Below are 14,637 nucleotides of genomic sequence, written 5' to 3'. Positions count from 1 at the left end.
ATAGGAAACCTAATTAGAGATAATATATAATTTCTGAAGAGCAAGCCAGGATAATAATAGATCAGTTCCTTAGGATGGTTAAACTCCTGTGTTTTGAAGAAATCCCTTATGTTATTGCCTGTACCCTTCTACCATCCTTGCGATGGAGAATTTGAGATACAGAGAGGTTTAGTGACTTGCCTGGGGCAAAATACAGGTCAGTGACAGACAAAGTCAGTGTTCAAGGCCTCATGGAGTCCAGCTCTTTCGTGACAAAATAGTCATGCTAATTCCTTAGGTATACATAGTACATTCTAGTGTGTCGAGCGGTTTCACATCATTTCATGAACATCGCACAGCCCTGGCAGGTAGATAGTATTAATAAATCCATTTCACAGATGTGAAAATGCAGCCTCAGGGAGAGTCAGTGAATCTATCCAGATTTGGAGTGAATTAAGTAGCATATCCTAGACCCAAATCCACATCTGTTGACTTTTTTTAGACAGTGCTCTGTCCCTGTACTGTGGCTTCCCTTCTACACTAGGGGGCAGCAATGCATTTTCTTTTGTTTTGTGAATTCTGGGATGATGTCTTCCAAGTAGAAGGCAATGACATATTTCAAAAGTGGAGTTTGTGGGGAGAGTGTTCTAGAATCTTTTATTTTAAAAGGTATCTGTCTACAGCTAATTTTATTTTTCACATTTATCTGCTATACCCACATTGACACTCCAATAGAAATAGTTGTTATAAACAAGATGATAAATATGGAGAGAATGAGCTGGAACTGGGGCATGAATTTGGTGTACAAATTGAATAGTCTGTGCATAAAATTGTCAAACCCAAGTCCAGGCCATTCAGTCTTCCTGAAAGTTTGAAGGGAAACTCAAGACATTGACCAAATGAACTAATTTAAAAATTTAAGGCCCAGATTTAGATATTTTAGATACCTACCCCATAATATATATACCTTCAGGCTCCATGTGACCATGGATTTTAGGTGCAGTAGTATTTTAATGAGGCCCTGGCATTTCCAGTCATCAACCTCAACCTAAGTTCCAATAAACCCTCCTCATGCCAACTTTGTGCTGTAAGTCAGTGACTCTCGGTGGGTGTGGGGGTGTGTAAGGATTGCTTGGGGAGCTTTTGCAAACCCCACATACAAACACATAATGCACGCGTGCCCGCATACGACTACAAATATATATACCAAATTCTAGCAAGAGTTTAGAAAAAATAATGTGTGTAGTTGAAAAACACTTTTCAGAAGTATAAAATGCCGCAGCAAAGTAACAGTAATAATTTTGCAGTGTGCTCAGAATAATTCTCAAGGGACAGCATTCTCCTCCATTAAACATTTTCTTCTTGTGAAAAGGCCAGGATGAATGACCAGGAGCGGGTGAGTGTATGTCCGCTTATGTCTGTTTTTCGCGTGTTCCTCCTCTTCAGTCCAGTCGTTGAAACAGTCAGGTATGCCTCAGACAAAGCTTTTGATGCTTCATGAACTGTATTCACAATTCTTATTGCCTTGTTTCATTGATCTAATCCCCTTGTGTTTCCCAGAACATCTCGCTTTGCCTCATTCCCTGAATACTTGGTAGTGCAGATAAAGAAGTTCACTTTTGGTCTTGACTGGGTTCCCAAAAAATTTGGTAGGTATCTTTTGCATGCTTTTGCTTAAAACCTCAAATTAGCCATTTAAAAAACATGGCATGTGAAAGAGCCTGTGTGGTTGGCTGCCTGAAACAGTTCCGTTTCATTCTTTTTCCATTGTTCCCATCTTTTTCTTTTGAATCCGAGTGTATGATAAGCACTGAATAAAAATTACCACATGCTAACCCCTCCCAATAATGGGTTCTGGAATGACCGGACTCTAAGAGTGAAAACAGGATCCCCACATTATCAAATAAACAATGCGTCCCAAACTTGAACATGCATACAGATTACCTGGGATCTTGGTAATGCAGCTGCTGATTCAGCAGGTTTGGGGTGGGGTCTGGGGTTCTTTATTTCTAACAAGCTCCCAGGTGTGCTGATGCTGCTAGTGCTGCTGGTCCAAAGACCGCACTTGGAGATGCAAGTAACTGAAGATACACTCTCCTCTTAGCATCTCCCCTCTGCCTCTGAAGCAGGCAGGTGTGGCTTATGACATTCTCTTAGATCATACAAATTTTATTAATAATAAAAAGAGTACAGTCAGTTGCATTAAATGGTCAAAAAAGGGATGTGACTTTGGCTTAATTGGACTTTCTTCTTGCTAATTTTAAAGGCCCTTGACCATTGTTAGAGGTTGGTTTTCCAGACAATGCATAAGGACAATTTCTCCACCATCATGCTCTACTATCAAGGTGTTAGTTGACTGTCCTTAGTGCTGTGGAAGGATGTCCAGTTTTACCCTTGGTGGTTTCTCAAGCAGGTACCTCAGACTGTTTGCCAGACCTTTAAAGTTTTTATGTTTTGAGCACTTAAAAAAAACAACAACTCAAGTCTTACTCTGGTTAATTAAGCCCTTATCTGCTCATCTGAAGGGGGTACGTAAAAAGAATGTAAATTGGCAGGAGAAATTTTCCAGAAACTTCCAGCACTAATGGTTTACATGGCACTGTTTGCCACATGAAATTATGCAGGGCTGAGACTGATTCTGCAGCAGATCTTTGCTTTTCCTGGCAGAATAATTTTGTGGGCAGGATGCTCATCACTCAACCTTGCCTCCATGGACCTGAGAAGTAATGAGAGAGAAAACTGACTCTTCTAAAGGCTTTGAACTGCTTTAGAAACAGTTTTCTTATGTTTCTTTGTCCTTGGAATTCCTGTAAAGGGTATAAAATTCAGGTCAGATTTCACAGACTTGCTGAATTTAAAGGAGCCACAAAGCTTTCTTTAATGAACCTGAATTTTTCTGTTGAGAAAGAATTGTATTGATTTGTTGGTCAGACATTATGTTTTTGCTGTCCCCTGAGACTTAAATTTGTTTTTTAACTAAGCTTCTTCTTTGGGTTGTTGTTTTAAAATAGGATTTATGTATCTGGCATTATCACTGGTTTTGGGGATAGTCTTTTCAGGTTCTGTTTGCTAGCCCGAGAGACATATCCTGCACCAACATTTGAACCCATTTTTAATTATAATCATATCTGAATGTGTGCAATACTGAATCAACAGGCTATTAGGCTGATAAATTTTGTATTTGAGTAAGTCAGTGTAATAACAACTGAGCTGAGAAGTTAAGAAAATATACCCAAGACTAATATACTTGAGATTCAATTAATTTCTTTAAAACTTAATTTCTTATTTATTACCTTATTTAGAATAATTGCAGTACCCACTATGATCTGAGAAAAGGCATAAACTAGGGGTTGCAAACTCAAATGCCTAACAAGACAGGATGATAATGTAAATGAAAGAGGTAGGCTGGGTATAAGAAACATGTAGCTAGCTATCTTGGTCTTTCTTGGGTATTCCCACTTTTGATAAATACATGGATTAGAAAAACATTTCTCTACTATAAGAATCAGAATAGCACAAATATGATGCTTAAGATCATGGGGGCAATAGGGAGTGGTGGGGTCTGTGACAGACTCACAGAGAGCACATATTGTCTAGAGTGGAAGCTAAAGATCGGCCTCCAGGCAGTTGTTACCATATGAGAATATGCTACAGCTTTCTGTTTTCCAAAATAAGCTGGAAATCTGGATTTTTAAATTAAATTTGATTTAAAAATTGGAATTTGTTGCCATCATTTTAAAAACATCAAATGGAAAATGTCTGGGCTACAAATGGTCTTTGGGCTACCAGTTTGTGACCTCTGGCTTACCCCATTTGTTCTTGTTCATTGTGAAATCCTGCTGCCCTCTGTACTTTCCCCTGGTTCTCCATTAACATCTAATCAGTCTCGATGAGTCTGGTCCAATGATCTACTCTAGGGACCTGAAAAGCATCCCTTAGCTCTGCCTAGACACATGCATGTAGAGTTAGTGGTGCTAGTTTTAGGAGGTGATTGTGGGCTTTTTGAGAATCCAGTGAATGTAGTCTCTCTCATTTTGCAGATGTTTCTATTGATATGCCAGACCTACTTGATATCAACCATCTCCGAGCCAAGGGGTTACAGCCAGGAGAGGAGGAGCTTCCAGACATCAGCCCCCCCATAGTCATTCCTGATGACTCAAAAGGTACTGTCTTCTGCCAGGAGGATGTTCTCTACCACTTCCCCCACCCTCCTCTGCTGGAATAGTCACTTTTCTCCCACCACTCTGCTGTCCCTTCCTGTGCTATAACCCACCATAGACACACAAATGAGGCCTGGCTGCAACTGTGAACTTAAAATAGACGTGGGAAGAAGCACAGACCCATCACAAGTAGTTGAAACAGACCTGTGGAAATCACTGGCAATAGAGGGCTGCCAATCTCCCAAAAGTTTTTAGGTTATGTTGCCTCTGGCTTTGCCTCCCTCCTTCCTTCTCCTTCCCCCAGATGGGCCCATAGGGAAGAGAAGGAGTGTGTTTTCAGTAGGCTCTTAGTCTAGGGGAGCTGTGTCATTCTTGGGAATACTTTTGGACAAGCAAAAGGGGAAATTCAACAGTGCATGTTGGTTTTAAAAATCTTGTCCACATCTCACCTCCCCAGCTTCATAGCAAGGGATCGGCTTGAGTTTCTTTTTCACTCTGTGAATGCTAAATTGGTCATTGTTCAGAATACTTCACTTTTTAAGGAAAAAGGACATGCAAAAAATAATTGCCTCACCTTTGCGGGTCCAAGAACATTGTCAAAAAATCTTGGTTCCATTATGAGCTCAGTTATTCTGATGAAATCAGCTTTATTCTGGCTTCATTTGCACACCTGTTTACCAATCACCTTCCTAATGAGTCAATTAGGTAATTAGTTAATCGTGATAGAGCATGCTGGGCCCTTCTACCAAACGTTTTTCATCGACTGAGCAATGAATGTTGTTGGGGACTATATTCGGGTGCAAATGAAGGGTAAGGTGAATGCAGGACGATCAAGATAGGATTCAAGATAGGCATCTTTGTTACTTTATTCTCTCATGCTAAGTCAAATGTTAAATTACAGAGTACGGAGAGTAGAGAAGGGACCTGTACGTGGGGCAGTCTGGGTTATGTGGTACAGGTGGTTCATTAAAAGGGTTCGAGAAAGAAGAGATCAGTATGGGCATCAGAGAAATACGAGATGGTTTATTAGCACTGCTCCTGCTTTCTCTGCGGTTCATAACAGAATCCTAGGTTTGTAATTGTATAATTACAATTAGTAATTCTTAGTAATACAGGGAGAGAAATTATTTAGTTCATTTCTTTTTTTTTAATTGAGATAACATTGGTTTATAATATTGTCTAGGTTTCAGAAGATTATAATTTGATTCTTTATATACTACAGTGTGCTCACCACCAAAAGTGTAGTTTCCATGTTATTTAGTTCATTAAGGTGGTAAAGCATCATGTTTTAGCTGCTCTAAATGCCTGAAACCTGATATTTTCCCTCCTCACTGTAATGACTTTATGTCGTGCAGGCTGGGGTGGTCTGTGTGGGGACTTGAGGGGTTGACAACAGTTTGGGATCTCAAGGGGTTGGGGGTGGGGGTTAGGGAGCGCCCTGGATTAACTCATTCTTTCTCTGAAACTCTTTGCTCTGGTTTGGTCTCATTTTTTGCACTCTCCCTTAATTTCCAGATCGCCTGATGAACCAATTGATAGACCGTATGTATCTTTTGAAATTTTTCTCAGTGTCCTGCAATTGTTAGTGGTCTGACACATTTATCTGTGGGAGTTCAGTAAAGGGGCATTGTTCTTTACATGTGTATATGCAGCTTTTCCTGATGGGAATGATTCTTTGTCTGCAAGTTGAGTTGGCAGCAAATGTAAACCAGTGACATGGTGATTTAGGTGGCCCTGTAGCTCAGGACGGTGACCATTAGCATAGAGCCAATAAGCCCTGGGATGGAGTCTTGGCTCTGCCATTTATGACCATGTGACCTAGGATAATTTACTTAACTTCTCTGAGCCTCGATTTCCTCACATGTGAATGGGGTACGATGATGCTATTTCTTCCCTCTCTGGCCACATGAGTAGGCCTCTTTCTACAATTATGGCACAGTGGGCAGTCATTTTTTCCACTCCTGCCGCTGGCCACATAACGAAGACAAACGACTGAGAGGACGTGGTAGTATTAATTAATACTCTCAAGGTTGTTAGTTTCATTGGATTGTTTTGTTAATTTTGTAGCCTTTTAGTGCCTTAATCCTGAGGGAGTTGATACTCTTGGTTTTCAAGAAAGAACATTAAAAAAATAAACTATTAATAGTGAATATTTAGATATTAATTGGTAGGAAGAGAGAGTAGACACTAAATACTCTGAATCTTTTTGTCTACAAAGCCTTTCTGGAGATGAACTATTGTTAATTTAGAAGTTTGAGTGTTCCATATTGCAGATGATTGATTGTGTGGCTTAAACCTCCACATTTGCTTTCTTGGGTCGGTTATAATTTACTAATTGCTAGGAGAAGCTGTTAGGGTCAGCAAGGGTCTTGGGAAAACCATTGCCACTGTGAATAATCTAACTGAAATAATAACAATGGCTGTTAATATTTTGAATGGTTACCATGAGTCACAGTGCATTGATTATTCCATAAATTCTTTCAACAGTGTGTATTTACTATTTATACAAAGTCCAGGTTCTCATTTGATTATCACAGTTAGAAGGGCAGGGCAGGTGACCTTTTACAGAGGATAAAACTGAGACCCAGTCAAGTTTGGAGACCCAAGGACTGGACCAGCACCAGCACTAGGAGTCCGGTGTGCTTTTCATGCCGCTTGACCTTTCCTGGACTGTGAGAGGTCTGCTGGCTGCTCCTGATGCTGCAGAGAGCTGGCCTGCAGGATCTGGCCCCAGGGGAGGTGGTGGGTGGTTGGAACTGACTGTGCAGGAGGAGGCCGTCTCTGACAGTGAGCACCCAGCCACTTTTCAGTGTTACTGGTTTGGCCATTGATTACCCCTGGATCTAAGCCTGCTGTCTTATCAGCCATTACCTGTACTCAACAGCAGAAAATATAATTAACTGGGCTTATTTTATATTTATGTCCTAGCTTTATCAGATTTTTAAAAGGAATAACTTATTGTTTTCTTGTTGCAAACATAAAAATATACTTAGAAACTATGGATTAGCAAGAATCGTCTGTGGTTTCATCACCCATCCATAACCACTGTTACCATTTGGTGTACATCCTTCTACTGTTCTTTACCTGTGCTTGGCTCACTTTATTTTTCACAAGAATGGAATTGGACATTTCAGTCCAATATGTTATTATATACATATGTACACTCCTTATTAAGCTGCACTTCTTAAACTGCATTCTAGGGAACATTTGAGTCTTACAAGCTGTTGAAAGGTGTTCTGCAGAAGGACTTTCATAGTCTCCTTACTATAGGAGTCTTTTTTTTTTTTTTTTTGTGAGGAAGATCAGCCCTGAGCTAACATCTGCCAATCCTCCTCTTTTTGCTGAGGAAGACTGGCCCTGGGCTAACATCTGTGCTCATCTTCCTCCACTTTATATGGGATGCCGCCACAGCATGGCTTGCCAAGCGGTGCGTCGGTGCGTGCCTGGGATCTGAACCAGCGAACCCTGGGCTGCTGCAGCAGAGCAAGTGCACTAAACTGCTTGTTCCACTGGGCCGGCCCCTGTAGGAGTCTTTATTATAGGACTTTTGGGTCTTCACTATGCTAATACGCATTATAAATTTCTAAGGGGAGAATTGAGAATGTGGGTTTTAAAAATTTATTTGACCATGGAAACCCCTTGTTTTGTGGTTCAATAATTATATCTCTCTCAGATCACTAGAATACCGTAGAACACAATTTGGGTATCACTGTTGTCCTACGTCATTGCTTTCTTAAAATTTGACCTTGATAGTATGCTCTATGTATCTTCCTTGTAAGAGAGAACTTTGGTAAACACTTTCAATATAATTTTTGTAAAACAGGTATCTCTATTCCTGAATTCTATTAATTGCCATCTTTGGCAGAATTTTCAGTAGATTAGAGACCTCAGGACATGGAAAACATAAGGGATATATTTTGTGCTCTGTTCTCTCCCACCTTTGGTGTAATTTGAGAGCACTGTATAGGTGTGTATGGGGGCACACACACACACACACACACACATACAACCATGTATGTGTATACATATACATATAAGCATACATATGTATATGTATATATTTGTACGAAGATATAATGTATACATACAAACCTATATGTATGTGTGTGTGTCTATACACACCCACACATAGACATACACACACATCTCTATCAATATCTGTATGTTATTATGAAAAGAAAACAAAACAAAACCCTTTGTAAGCCCAAGTTAGGTTTATAAATCTATCTCTTTTAATATCTTAAACATATAGGATTAAAAAACACATTCTTTCCTTCCATACTTAACATTTGGGCTCTCCATTCCCATAGCTGAGTCCTTCCTTTGATTGCTAATGTATCTAAAGGCCTGCTCTAACTTCCTGTGAGATTTAAGGAACAGGCTTTTTGGGCCTGCAGATAATGCTTTTCTCTTCAAATTTCAGTCATAGAAGAGGCTGCTATACAGGTCTTGGGAATGATCTGAGAGGCTGAGATGGTTCTGAGAATACACTAAATCTTCCTGTATGAAATTAGAGAATTGTTTTTCAGTGCTTAGATTGTTCAGGTAATTACCATGGTTCCTATTTAGGTCCAAGATATAAACTCAGCTCAAATAGCTTAATATTTGGATGGTTTAAAACAAAACAAGGTTAAACCACCATCTACACATTAAACAAAATAGCCCCTTCTTTGCGTAGCATATGGATAAGGGGGTGAAGAGAAGCTAAGACAAGAAGAAGTAGAGAGTTTACTGTTTTACACCAGAATATCCTGTTGTGCTCCGTAGCATCAGACATCGATGAGTCATCAGTGATGCAGCTGGCTGAGATGGGTTTCCCTCTAGAAGCATGTCGGAAGGCTGTGTACTTTACTGGAAATATGGGAGCCGAGGTGGCCTTCAACTGGATCATTGTTCACATGGAGGAGCCAGGTAGGTGGCCGGAAAATGGAATGGCTTTGGGGTCTGATTTGCTCCTCAGTGATGCTAAGCCTTGATTCTTCCCTGTCCTCTGGATGTGTCCCTGAAAATGACTTTTCAGCTCATAATATACTGCAGTGGGGGAGGACTTTGTGTAGCAAAGTCACAATCTTTGTCTTTCTTCTTTTTTTAATAATAACTTTATTGAGATATAATTCACACTGTTAAAGTGTACCATTCAGTGGCAAAAGGACCATTGGAAAGATGTGAGATATACTTCTAGCTAAGAGATTATGAGAACGTGAAATAGAAATATATCACGAAGAAATGGGGGCTGTTTGGTTTTTAATTTTTCTACTTTATTAAGATAGAATTCACATACCATATAATTCACCCATTTAAGGTGTACATTTCAGTGGGTTTTAGTAAATTCGCAGAGTTGTGCACCGTCACCACTATCTAATTTTAGGACATTTTTGTCCCCCCAAAAGAAATCCTGTACTTCCCATTCTCCCACTCTCCCCAGCCCCTGGCAACCATTAATCTACTTTCTGCCTCTATGAATTTGCCTATTTTGGACATTTCATATAAATGGAATCATAGAATATGGGATCTTTAGTGTTTGGTTTCTATAATTTAGCATAATGCTTTTGAGCTTCATCTATGCTGTAGCATATATCAGTACTTCATTCCTTTTTATGACCAAATAATATTCCAATGTATAGACATACTATGTTTTATTTATCCTTTGATCAACTGATAGACATTTGGGTTGTTTCCTTTTTTGGCTCTTATGAATAATGCTGTTATAAACATTTTGTGTACAAATTTTTGTGTGGACATTTGTTTTCATTTCTCTTGAGTAGAATTGCTGTGTCATATAGTAACTCTGTGTTTAACTTTTTGAGAAATCACCAAATTGTTTTCAATAGTGGCTGTGCTGTTTTACATTCCCACCAGCAATGTTTGAGGATTCCAATTTCTCCATATCCTCACCAACCCTTGTTATTATTGTTTTTATTATAGCCGTTTAAGTGGATATGAAGTGGCATCTCATTGTAGTTTTGATTGGCATTTCCCTAATGATTAATGATGTAGAGCATCTTTTCATATGCTTATTGGCCATTTCTATATCTTTGGAGAAAGGTCTATTCAAATCTTTTGCCCATTTTTGATGAGATTATTTGTCTTTCTATTGTTGAGCTCTGAGAGTTCATTTTATATTCTGCATACAAGTACCTGGTCAGATATATGATTTGCAAATATTTTCTCCCATTCTGTGACTTGTCTTTTTACTTTCTTGATGATATCCTTTGAAGCACAGAAGGTTTAAATTTTGATTAAGTCCAATTTATCTATTTTTTTCTTTTGTCACTTATGCTTTTGGTATTGTGTCTAAAAAACCATTGCCTAACCTAAGGTCACAAAGATTTACTCTTATGTTTTCTTCTAAGAGTTTTGTAGTTTTAGCTTTTACATTTAGGTAGATGATCCATTCTGAGTTAATTTTTGTATATGGTATGAGGTAGGGGTCCAACTTCATTCTTTTGCATGTGGATATGCAATTGTCCAACACCATTTGTTGAAAAGACTGTCTTTTCCCCATTGAATGGTCTTGGTACCTTTGTGGAAAATAAATTGACCATAGATATATGAGCTTATTTCTGGACTCAGTTCTATTGCATTGATCTATATGTTTATCCTTATGCCAGTACCAGACTGTCTTGATTATTGTAACTTTGCAGTTATTTTTCCTTCTTAGCTCTAAAGTGTTGTTTGTTTCAAGACCAGAAAAGAAAAAGGCCTGAGTGTGATTATTTTCCCCAGATTTTGCCGAACCACTGACCATGCCTGGTTATGGAGGAGCAGCTTCTGCTGTTTTTGGTGCTACTGGATTGGATAACCAACCTCCGGAGGAAATTGTAGCTATCATTACCTCCATGGGATTCCATCGAAATCAGGCTATTCAGGCACTACGAGCAACAGTAAGCATGCGAGACTGTGTGTGTGAATACCCTCCTCTTATTGGAGGTGGTTTGTATTTCTGTCAGTAGCAATTGAGACTTTTCAATGTCCTTTGATCGTGTTGAATCATGTCTGTCTCACTTATACCCTGCCATGGCCCACAGAGATTTATTGGCATATAGTATATATAAAGCTAAAATAAATGATTGAGGGAATCAGACAAAGAATTTAAGATTAGGGAGATAATACAGCTGGGCAAGATGACCAAACTGAAAGAAGCTCTGTGTCATCCTCATGTTTATTAACGGGGGTCAGAGATTTGACTTGGAGCTTGCTTGTGGGCTTAGAACAAAGAGGGATGCATGAGATTCTGTGTTCAGTAAGGCAGTTCTTTAGGAGAAATTATGCTTTTCTGATGCCAAGACCTTGGAGAAATGTCTCTCAGAAGTATTCATAGAGAAGACTGAATGGCTCCTTGGAATTCTCTGCTTCTCTTTCTCTCTGCAGAGAGAGAGAGTTCGGCCTGTATTCATGAATTCCTGATATCAGGAGAGAAGGACTGTGAAACTGGAGAGTAGATAGAAGTCTTCCTCTTGCAGTACAGATATCTATTTAATATTAAGGGAAAGTACTTTTGTTTTAAACCAATCCTTCCTTGCATTCTTTTCTTTTAAACCCATCCTTCCTTGCCACACCATACTCCATTTTTGAATGGATGTCTGCTACTGATTCCTTCTTGCCTATCCTGACTGGTTGTCCTCTAGGGTCCATTGCTGAGGTCACAGTGGCTCTTGAGTAGCTCGTGGGAATGTGGCTGGAACAATCTGTTTCCCTTTAAAATACTTGAAATGTCTCAACTACAGTTTGTTTCACTCAGGGTACTTGCTTATGCCCCACTTATTTTATTTGCCTGACAGTTTCATTGGAGAGTCTGACTACACCTAAACAAATTCTTTAACCTGCCAGTGATATCACAAACAGGGGAAGATGGAAATATTTTCATGGTTAATTGGTTTGAACTGCGTGGAGTTCGGTTTAAAACAATTTAACTTGGGCCGGCCCCGTGGCTTAGCAGTTAAGTGCGCGCGCTCCGCTACTGGCGGCCCGGGTTCGGAACCCCGGGCGTGCACCAACGCACTGCTTGTCCGGCCATGCTGAGGCTGCGTCCCACATACAGCAACTAGAATGATGTGCAACTATGACATACAACTGTCTTGGGGGGCTTTGGGGGAAAAAAAAAAAAGGAGGAGGATTGGCAATAGATGTTAGCTCAGAGGCGGCCTTCCTCAGCAAAAAAGAGGAGGATTCAGCAGGATGTTAGCTCAGGGCTGATCTTCCTCACAAAAAAAAAAAAAAATTTAACTTAGCTAACAAGTGTTGTCATCATTAATCAAGGCATTAATCTTGACTCTACTGCAATTCAACCATTCTGCCAAGATTTAGGGAGAGGAGGCACTAGCGTAGTACTCACATTGGCACCCCTCTACCTTGCATGGTAATCTGCAGAAAATACAGTTGGTAGAGAATGTAGTGTGTGCAATTAGAATGGCTTTAAAAAGGGCTGCACTTACATGCCATCCTCTCTGGCATTCTGCACCGCGTTATTATCAGCATCAGCCTACAGAAGCGCTGAGCTAAGACTGATGGGCTTTGGGATGCTAAGCTGCCGCTCAGAACTGTTTTCCAGTGAATCCAGTTAGAGACTTTGGTTGGGAGACTTGCAGAATGCCAACCTAATGTGCATTTCATATGCAGAATCAGAGCTTCTTACTTGGAGGCACTTAGGACTAATTAATTCAGGCCTCCTGTCCTATCTACTTGACATCCTTTCAAATAGTCAGGATATAATGAGGCCTGGGGACTGCATACATTGTAAAAATGTTTTATTTTATTAGAATAATAACCTGGAAAGAGCACTGGATTGGATCTTTAGCCACCCTGAGTTTGAGGAAGACAGTGACTTCGTGATCGAGATGGAGAATAACGCCAATGCAAACATTATTTCTGAGGCCAAGCCTGAAGGACCTAGAGTCAAGGATGGATCTGGAAGTAAGTTCTTGCCTTAGGGATTGTCTGAGTAATCGTGGCTATACATTTGGCTCATGGCCTTCCCTCTTGCCACTGCATATTAAAACCTTTGCCATCATTCAAAAGTTAGCACAAATCCCATCTCATAAATGGTACATTTAGCCACTGCGTGGGCCACGGTGATCTGATAAAGTTTTGGACGGACTCAGAGTCATGTTGCCTAGCAGTGTGTGTACTTAAGTTTAGTGCCAGCTTTGACTTTGTCCTTTGTGGTAAAATTTCTTGGTGGATCACGGAGGTTTTTATCCAAGAGAGAGCCCTTTTTTTCATGGTGATATTCTTTGAAAAGTTGAAAAGCAGTCCTGTACCCTTGACCCTGTCACTACCCATATCAACTGCTGATAATTTTCTGAAGGGCTATCAGGATGGCAGGAAGATGTGCCGTAGGCCAATGTTCTGCCTTTTAATAGCAAACACTTATATATGTGTTTATATATATATAACAAAGCATAGATGTATATATATATCTGTAGCAAACACTTACTATGTGTCAGGCACTGTTCTAAGCACTTTGCTTATAAACACTCACTTAATCCTCACCACACACGTTTTACAGGTGAGAAAACAGAGGCACAGAAAGATTAGGTACCTTGCCCAGGGTCACAGAGCTCTTAAGATGTGGAGCCAAGATTCAAACCCAGAATCGATGTTCTTCACCATTATGATTCCCTGCTTCTCGGGCTGTCATTGCCTAAGGAATAGTGTTCAGGCTCTTTAGCCTGGCATTCGACACCTCTTCCAGTCAGATCCCAGCCTACCTCGTCTCTCAGTGTTATTTCTCCTGTGCTCCCCATACCTATAGCTCAGACTCCTGGTCTTGTAGCCAGACCACCAGCCTGCTCAGCTGTCATCGACCCTCATCTCGTAACTTCCAGGCCTTTGCTCAGGTTAATTGTGAAATGCCCTTCTCTTCTGTCACTGCACACTAAAATCCTTACCATTATTCAGAACTTGGCCACAGATTCCATATGTCTGGACTGCTTTCCCAGATCCTTGTCCCTCCTTACCTCATACACTAGTAATAATTATACAAGTATTAATAATACTTCCATTTATGGCACATTTAATCCTCACGATAACCCTATGAGGTAGATAGCATTATTATCCCCATTTTACAGATGAAGAAACTGAGGTAGAGAAGGTTAAGTAACTTGCCAAGGTCACATAGCTAGTAACAGGTAGAACCAGAATTCCAACCCAGGCAGTCTGCCTCCAGAGCCTGTGCCCGTAGCCACTATAATGTAGTGTTGGGTCTTTTGTTATTAGAAGTATGAAATTGATCTTGCAATAAAATTGTTTATGTAAATGTCTGTGTCTCTCATTTGACTGGGAGCTTGTGGAGGGCAGAAGTCATTTTACTTTTATAAATCTCATGGTGTTTAGCACATAGAAAGTACTAAGTAAATAACAATTGGATTAAATTTACATTAGAAGCATTTATTCCTATAATCATGTAGCTGTAGTTCTACTCACTAGTGATCTTACCAGACCTAACATGTATGTATTGATCTAACTCAAGAGAGAGGGTGGGAGGGAAACTTTCTTC

General features: G+C 40.0%; 1 protein-coding gene across 2 annotated transcripts in view; it reads left to right on the top strand.

Moving 5' to 3' along the window:
* The window catches only part of USP13 (ubiquitin specific peptidase 13), a 110,493-nt gene that overhangs the window by 79,171 nt on the left and 16,685 nt on the right, over positions 1–14,637 (top strand). For both annotated transcript variants that reach the window (XM_058556295.1, XM_058556296.1), the window contains 6 exons: positions 1,540–1,628; positions 4,020–4,142; positions 5,655–5,681; positions 8,907–9,050; positions 10,866–11,023; positions 12,899–13,052. In XM_058556295.1, coding sequence (XP_058412278.1) covers positions 1,540–1,628; positions 4,020–4,142; positions 5,655–5,681; positions 8,907–9,050; positions 10,866–11,023; positions 12,899–13,052 — 695 coding nt within the window. The remainder of the gene's footprint in view (positions 1–1,539; positions 1,629–4,019; positions 4,143–5,654; positions 5,682–8,906; positions 9,051–10,865; positions 11,024–12,898; positions 13,053–14,637) is intronic.

Source organism: Diceros bicornis, chromosome 15 (genome assembly GCF_020826845.1).
Source record: "Diceros bicornis minor isolate mBicDic1 chromosome 15, mDicBic1.mat.cur, whole genome shotgun sequence".
Taxonomy (NCBI): Eukaryota; Metazoa; Chordata; class Mammalia; order Perissodactyla; family Rhinocerotidae; genus Diceros; species Diceros bicornis.
Note: the sequence above shows the minus strand (reverse complement) of the source record. Positions and strands in the feature narration are given on the sequence as shown.